Source organism: Eurypyga helias, unplaced genomic scaffold (genome assembly GCF_000690775.1).
Source record: "Eurypyga helias isolate BGI_N326 unplaced genomic scaffold, ASM69077v1 scaffold1222, whole genome shotgun sequence".
NCBI classification, from domain to species: Eukaryota; Metazoa; Chordata; class Aves; order Eurypygiformes; family Eurypygidae; genus Eurypyga; species Eurypyga helias.
The window spans coordinates 6,461-14,591 of NW_010235133.1; the positions used below are offsets into that span (position 1 = coordinate 6,461).

The 8,131-nt window shown below is 39.7% G+C and overlaps 1 protein-coding gene across 1 annotated transcript in view; it reads right to left on the reverse strand.

Moving 5' to 3' along the window:
• LOC104505885 (laminin subunit alpha-3-like) overlaps positions 1-8,131 on the reverse strand; it is a gene marked incomplete at both ends in the record, with an annotated part of 21,971 nt that overhangs the window by 2,945 nt on the left and 10,895 nt on the right. Inside the window, 5 exons of the mRNA XM_010146636.1 lie at positions 424-529; positions 900-952; positions 2,155-2,254; positions 3,460-3,597; positions 5,070-5,204. Coding sequence (XP_010144938.1) covers positions 424-529; positions 900-952; positions 2,155-2,254; positions 3,460-3,597; positions 5,070-5,204 — 532 coding nt within the window. The remainder of the gene's footprint in view (positions 1-423; positions 530-899; positions 953-2,154; positions 2,255-3,459; positions 3,598-5,069; positions 5,205-8,131) is intronic.

Sequence of the window (8,131 nt, forward strand, 5' to 3'; positions counted from 1 at the left end):
CTTTAAGGTCCCTTCCAACCCAAACCATTCTATGATTCTATGATTCTATAACAGCTTCAGCAGCTCATAGTGTGATCTCACCGCCGGCTTTGACAGAGAAGCCTCAGACACGTGGTGGTAAATGAGGCACCTGGGAAAGTGAGGTGAAGGATAAGGGACTCTAGGAGTTCCTCACCTTGTCTCAAGTAAGAGAGCCACAATATGGCTGGGAGCTATCATGCTAACATCTGCCTTGCTCCTTCTCCCTTTGGAAGGCAAAGGAGGCATTACTCAGCTCACAGGCAATTAATAGGAGTGTAAAATGCTGTGCATGTGAGTGATTCAACAAATACAGCCACATTTTCAGAATACAACCTAAGGAGTTCTAAAGACTTTTGTGTTACATGCAAGTGTGTTACTAGAGATGTCCCTTATTCCTTTTACCTTGGCAGCCAAAATAATTCTTGTTTTCAAGAGCATAATAACCAGCTTCACAAGTGTCACAGGAGTCTCCACAAACATTAGATTTGCAGTAACAGTGCCCGTTTTCCTGTGAAGAAGACAATTTCAAAAGTATTACAGCACCTTTTTTAGAATTTTAATTTTTCAGTACTTCAAATTCCCTCTAATTCTAAAGAGGAAAAATGTTCTAATCTCAATAAAAATAATGAAACTTCATTTATCATCTTCCATGAACAGAAAATACAGAAGCTCAAGACAATTAAAAATTTTCAGAACTTTTACAAATCCCTAGGATGTATAAAACTTCTGTATAAAAGTGGTTCTTTGCTGTGTGAAACCACGCACTTCATGTGCAAAAGCAATAATCAGTACTAAACTGTCTATCTAACCAAATGTTACAACAATTTATCTTCACAAAAATAAATTTAATTAATGTATTTCTTTTAATTTCACTTTACCTGCTGACATTCTCCGACTCCACTTAGTGTTCCACTCACATCACACTGGCACGCTGCACAGATGAAAAAGAGACAATCTGCATTTAGTCTTTCCAAGTTGCTTTTCAGGAAAAAAAAAAAACAATCCACACCCTGAATCTGCAATTTTGTGTCATAATGCCATAAAGGTGCATGTTATTCTTGATGGTTCAGGATAGCAGACAGATACTGACACAAGGTGAGATGAAAAAGCAAAGTAGAAGGAATGAGGCCTTCTGTGCATGTGCCATTTACTGGTGTGTTTTATGGTGCTGTAACTTGTGTTTAGCAGAAACAGTCTTGAGCTTGGTTTTACAATTGAAACATCCTTTCTTAGAAACATCCAGACAATTAATGCAAAACAGTGTCTTCCAGACTGACTGGCACCTTCTCTTCTGCAGTGCTACTTTGGGACTAGTGCAACTCTTCATATGAGATACAAATGAAGCAAATATTGCAGGAAAGAGCTGTGCTGACCTAGAGGTTTGGTGAAACCCAGTATTGACTCTGTGGCTGAAGGCACAGAAGATGAATTACATGAAAGATTCAGTAATTAATCTTTGAGGAGACGTTTAGACTGTATACTATTTAGAAACTGAGAGGCAAGGAGGGAATTATATTGGAATTGGCTCTAAGGCTATTCATCCTATCTAGGTGGCTGTTGTGGTAGAACCTGTTGGAAAGAAAATAGTTGGGGAGAAAAAAAAAAGTCTTTAAATATTTTTTTATCTTTAATTTTTTTAATCTTTAAAATCATTATTATCTGCCTGAAAAACACACAGTTGCCATTAGCAAACACTGAAGATTGCAAATAGATCAGTATTATATAGACATAAACCATAACACCTTTTTCACTCCTCTACAAGCTAGGAGATAATAATAAATGAAAAAGTGCCTTTTTCTTAAAACAAGGAGTCAAATTCTGGTTTCAGAGTTAATGGCAGAAGTCTCATCTCACTCCAGTAAAACTGCCATAAGGCCATATGAAGTACATGTCATTGTAACTCGGAGCACACCGTGGTCCAGCACTAGCAAACACTCATTAAATTGTAATTGCTAAAAGTAACTGCTGGGATCATGAGTAATTTGGTGTTATAATTAAGTAGCACGAAAAACACACTGTTAACAAGAGTTGTCAAAGTCCTTGAGCACCGAAGTCGGCAACAGCAAATAAAGATGACTTTCAAAAGAATTTAACACATGCCATGAGCCAAAGAAATATGTCATGAAGCCGTACCTGTACATCCCTCAGGGTTTTCTTTGGCCAGGTTCCAGTACAACGGTTTGCATTTACTACAGGTAAGACCTTCAACATGCTGAAGACATTGACAATAGCCCTAATGACAGAAAGGAGTTAATACAGGTTCATCTGTTTCCTAAAAAACATACTGCTTTTTAGTACTAAGAAACAACTAATATTTTTAACAGTTCAGGCAAATGCATGGAAACTCTGGCTGATTCAGATTTTTCTGTCTCATACTATCAGCACAGGATTGTTCCACCCTGAGCAGTTTTTTCCGTAAGTAATTTATACTGTGTCCCAATGGATGACCTTTGCAATTCTTCTATAGCCTTATTAGAACTGCTCTAAATATTACCTGTTTTATAAAAAGTTTAAAACACACATTTCCTTAAAAATAATAATTAATTTTCATATTTATGCCTTCCTTTGTCAGTGGAGGACACAAATAACTCTGTACATGAGCCTACATAGATACTTCTTCCATCTGTCAGACCTACCGTCTAGTTTTTCTTTGCTACACATTTAGTAATGACTGTGATTTCTGGTAATATGCTACTATTAATAACCATCAGTGTATTAATAACAATAATAGTGGAATAGCAACAGTTACAAAGAGATAATTTTTTTCAAGAACAATTAGATGCTGAAATGGCCCATGGCAACCCAAAACCAGAAGGTCTTACTATTAACATGCATTGTTAGTTGCAATGGTAGAATACTTACAGAATGAGAACCAATGCTACCTGAAGGGTCACAGTCACTGTTCACACCTTTATGAAATTAAAAAAAGAAACTAATTGAAAGATCTTTTGAAAACAGAGCTGTGGAATGCAGCAGTGCAGAAGTACAATGTAGCAGGTGTGACTTTGAGAGGGCTTTTTAATATGGTTACCTTGGAGGGACTCGAATGCTTTAAACTTCAAGACCAGCAGAAGCCTTTATTAATTATTTTTCAAATGTGAATTTAGCCTGGTTTAGCCTGTTTGGTTTGGTATGTCAAGTAGTTACTTGGGAAAACATAGCACTAACCTACAGAACTGAGAGATGTTTTCTTAAAGTTCCTGTGCCATCATCTAAAAAAGGTTTTAATCTTAAAGCTCGTGTCATGAAATAACATGCAGAATGACAAATAAGCTCATCTAATATGTGCTCCTGGTACATCCCTCCCTCCCCTTCCCCCTTCCCATGCTTCAGGGGCTTTCCATAAAACTTTGCATGCAGCAGACTGCCCTGGAGAACCCTGCAATAAAAACGGGGAGATCCGAATCACAACAGAAGATTTTCCCTCAGAAGCGTTACTTTTGCAGTGGGGGAAGCTGGCGGCCGCAGAAAGACATCGGTCGCACCGTTGCCCCGCGACGCCCGGCCGACACTGGCACTGCCCCACCGTCGGCTCACACGTGCTGTGCTGGGAACCGTCAGGAGAGCACTGACAAGCTGCATGACATGAAACACAGACAGTGGTGGAAGGGCTCACACCCAGCAACAACTTCCCAAAACTTTAGTACTGTAGAGGTTTTCAATACCACTTGTCTAGAGTATTATTAATTTTTCTTTTCAATAAATAGCTCACAAGCTTCTCCTATGAACCTCTTTGGAACCTCTGAGTTTGAGGTGACCTGTACCATCATGACACTGTTTTCTTCCTCTGCTCTTGAGAGAAACAAGTAGGATTATCTTTAACCATAATAAATCTCTCTTCCTCAACTCCTTTGTCCCATCCTAAGAGCAGGCTTGGTTTTGGCTTCTGCTTTCTTGATCTTATGGTTAGAGAAAGCACAAAGCAAGTTCTGCAACTAGGCCTGCATTTAAAAATATGATGGCAGATTACAGAATATAAAATTGTATGCCCATCACACCTTTAGATCTGAGGTCAGATGAGGCCAGAAGCAATCTCTGAAATACACCATGCAACAGTCTTGCTGTTTCAGATTCCTTACGCAAGGTCTCAGTTGTGCAGTGACTTACACACACAGGCTAAATAACAATAATGCCACAAAAAAAGAACAATGCTGCTATAGCCCAGGGGCCTAATCTTGGCTCAGCTAAACGTGAAATGGCTAATGATGATTATTTTAGTAAAGTAGTAGCCAGTCTCCTAAAGAGAGAACAAACCTGTCAGATTATTTTTTGCTGTGGTTGTGGTGATAACAAACAGCAGAATTCTGAGGATACATTCCTTCTTTAGCACTATTAATATTTTGATTTCTAGGAAAGAGAATTCCTGTTCATGATGATCAAGTAGTCTTCTAATTTTAATGACAGAGCCTGCAGATTTCCCTCTGCTTGATGTGAAAAACCTATACAGACATTCTGGGCCTGACCAACTGATCCACATGGGCAGGAAAATTTGTTGATATGATGGAAGATTTGCATAGTCAAGGCCTTCTAGACTAGGATTTATGGTGCAATGCTGACATATGTCAAGAGCACACACTAATGAACTTACTTAAAAATTTACAGGACAGTGTATCAGCTATTAGAAGTCCAAACAAGTTGAAACACAACTTATGTTCTTTGAGTGAGCCAGAACCCATAAAGGTAAATGCTCATTGCCCAGACTAAGGTTTAGATTTCCTATTTTAAAAGAAAGATTACCACTGCACCAAGACCAAACATTGCCATGCTCACATTAATCCAACTAGCACTGGCACAGCTATGATGTGCCAGGGAGGACTACCAGAGTGTGTGCCTGCCAGGAAGGCTGGCCTCTGCCTGGATCTTCAGTGTTATTTTTGCCAGCTTTGGATGGAACAAAACTATCATGATCACAGAGGTAGTTTTAGATGGAAATATATTTGAGAAAATGTATTTTCTTCTGTATTGCAGAAATCAGAAGGGAAACCGCAGTAAAAGGAGGGAAATCAGAAGAGAAACCCCAGTAAAAGGGGGGGAAGGCTTTTACTCACGCAAGCAGCTGGGATAGCTGTAGTAACCTGGAGCACACTGGTCACATCTAAGTCCAGCGTAGTTACTATGGCACAGACACTGACCTCTAGGACCACATGTATTCTCCACTGAGCCAACAGCATCACAGTTACATTCTGCATAGGGGAAAAAAAAGCCAAAAACACTATCCTGACAGATACATGTCTAAACTATTGGTTATTTTAACCAGAATTTGCCAAAAAAGTTACCTTTGTATGTAAAGCAACTATGAAGAAACCAGACAAACCATAATTTTACCACCAAAAATAAACCACCTGAAACAGATGCTTAATTGCCTCCTCAACCACTGGTAATCAGGTTCTAACTGCAATTCTATAATGGACAGTGTAGACTTAGTCTGATGCCTTGAAAAACACTTGTATAAGGGAACCACCCTACTATGGAAAGAACATCACATGAGAGAAGTTGTTAACATCTTTAAAAAATAACCTCTGCGGAACAGCACCCACAAAGCTAGGCTAGGTCTAACGGCTGACAAGAAGCTTACTAGCAATGATGCACAAACACAAGTTCATGATGCACAAATAAATGGTGCACAAGGTAAAAACTGCTGACATCTTAATTCTACAAGCTAGCAAGCAGTGTGTTAGAGGAATCTGCATGTAATACACAAGGCACTTGTCAGACTATAACAGGAGCTATGGCCAGACTATAAAAACAAGCTTCTCTTGGAGTTACCTCTATTTTAGGCTAACAGCTCTATCACAGGTAAGTTATTTTATTGAAACAATGTTGGAAGTTACGCAGGGTCACATTTCACACCACGTGAATGGGGGCCCATCTGGGAATCCCAGCTGCCCCAGATACAAGCCAAAGTGATATAGTTAATCACTTGGATTTTATGACTGACAGAAATGTAGAGCAAACACTGTCTTCCTGTTCCAAGTTCATGTTCCCGGTTCCCCCTTTCAGTTCCTCTTTCTGTTGCAGCCAAGAACATCTGACTTTGTGGTGTTTACTTCAAAGACGCCTGGAAAGGCGCAGGCCTTGCTAGGAAGTTAGCGTAAGAGAAATATAAATACTGCAGCTTCCAAAAACATCACTTAAACTAGAGTCCAACGCCAGCTGAACATTATATTGCATTCTCTCCTCATTTTAATAACACCGATTTGTTCAAAGGCTTTATTTCAATATCACTGCTATTGAATACAGTTTCTCTTGAGTTCAACAAGGCAAGATCAGAGAGATCAGGTCTAGCTGCAGCAGACAAAAGGTTATAGATCTACCTCCTCTTTCTGAAGACGACAACTCCAAACAGCAGTAGCAGGCCAGGCTTTCCAACACAGTTTGCAGCATGCTGCATTAGTTTAAGTTTAAAACCATGGCAGCTTATTTTTAACAGAACAAGCTGTGAACTGAGCTGTGAACTGCAGAAGTTCCAAGTAAGCCCACTGACCATGTTTACAACTATTTTTGTCTGCCTTCTACAATTTGTTTTCACATGCTCTTTTAAAGCTTTTATGTCTCTTTTCAGCTTTTGCTGTTAGAAGTTCAAACATATTCAATATGGGCTTGATTTGCAGTAAGACTGCTACCTGATTCAGTTCTAAGGAAAAAAAAATGGTTAGAGTATTTTAAAACCACCGAACAGCGTGTACCAATGAAGAATCCCGATTTTATGTTTTTCATTAAAAAATGTTAATCTACTCCAGACCACGAAATATGGTCATGTGGTATTTCTTCATTCTACCCATTGTGTTTGGTAAGACAACATAATATATCTTTGCAAGGGCATAAAGGATTGTGCTGTCTATTCATAGGATATAAACAAGTACGTAAGCCCAAAAGGAAGAGGAGTGCTATAGCCAACAACCAAAACTAAAAGAGAGAAGAAAGTAAATCAATGTTCTATATAAAACTTGCTAAGCTGAACAGGAAAGTACATCCCAGAAATCAGCAATATCCTATAGCCTTTCTCACTGTAAAATTCGGTAAGGATTAAGGGCCATTCTCTCACTTACTGCAAAGGCACACAAAACCTAGGGCCAGATAGGCTTCATGGATTCCTCATAGACACACAAAACCATTACAAACTAGATGATCTTTAAGGTCCATTCCAAGCCAAACCATTCTATGATTCTATGATATTCAAGGCTATACTTCACTGGTTCTGATCAATTTTCCACTCTTCTAAAAGGCAGGCTAGTCCTTGGTGGCAGGTACACAGGTTAAACCCTATGGAAATCATTCATGTTTCGTGATTACATGAACAGAGGTTGACTCTGTGTTTAGAGTATGATCTTAAAATGAGTAAGAAATCACTGTGAAGGGCCAAAATGGGAGCTTCTCATTTTCAGATTTACAGAACACACATTTCACAGGGTACCAAAGAACCTCTGCTAAAGCAGATTAGTGCTTCACAGCTCCACTATGCCAGGTCCTTAGCAGTCAAGCATGCTCTGTTGCTGTAGGTGTCCATGTGAAAACAGCTTTCAAACCCTTTGGTTATTAGAAAGACAGCTGTGCTGGCTGAGGCTGAAACTATCTGACCATGCAGGGGGGGAAAAAAAAAGAAAGCCTGGGAGAAAACAGACTACATAATTTTTCCCTACTATGGAAACATGCCCGGGATTAATGCTTGGGAAGTGAGAATGTATTAGGATGTCACTGTAGACTACAAGAGTCCCTTGCCCACTTACTGACAGGACAAGAGGTAAGGGGTTTAAACAGAAAATGAGTAGATTTAGATTATCTTAGATATCATGAAAAAGTTCCTCACGGAGAGGGTGGTGAGGCACTGGAATAGGTTGCCCAGAGAAGCTGTGGATGCCCCATCCATGGATGTCTTCAAGTCCAGGCTGGATGAGGCTTTGAGCAACCTGGTCTAGTAGAAGGTGTCCCTGCCCATGGCAGGGGGGTTGGAACTAGATGATCTTTAAGGTCCCTTCCAACCCAAACCATTCTATGATTCTATGATTCTACTGCTGTGAACACTGCAAATATGGCACACAAATCACTCTGCCTGTTCAGGGGCCTGTTTGGTGCTGTACATGTGATCGGCAGCCTTACCTTGACAAGCAGG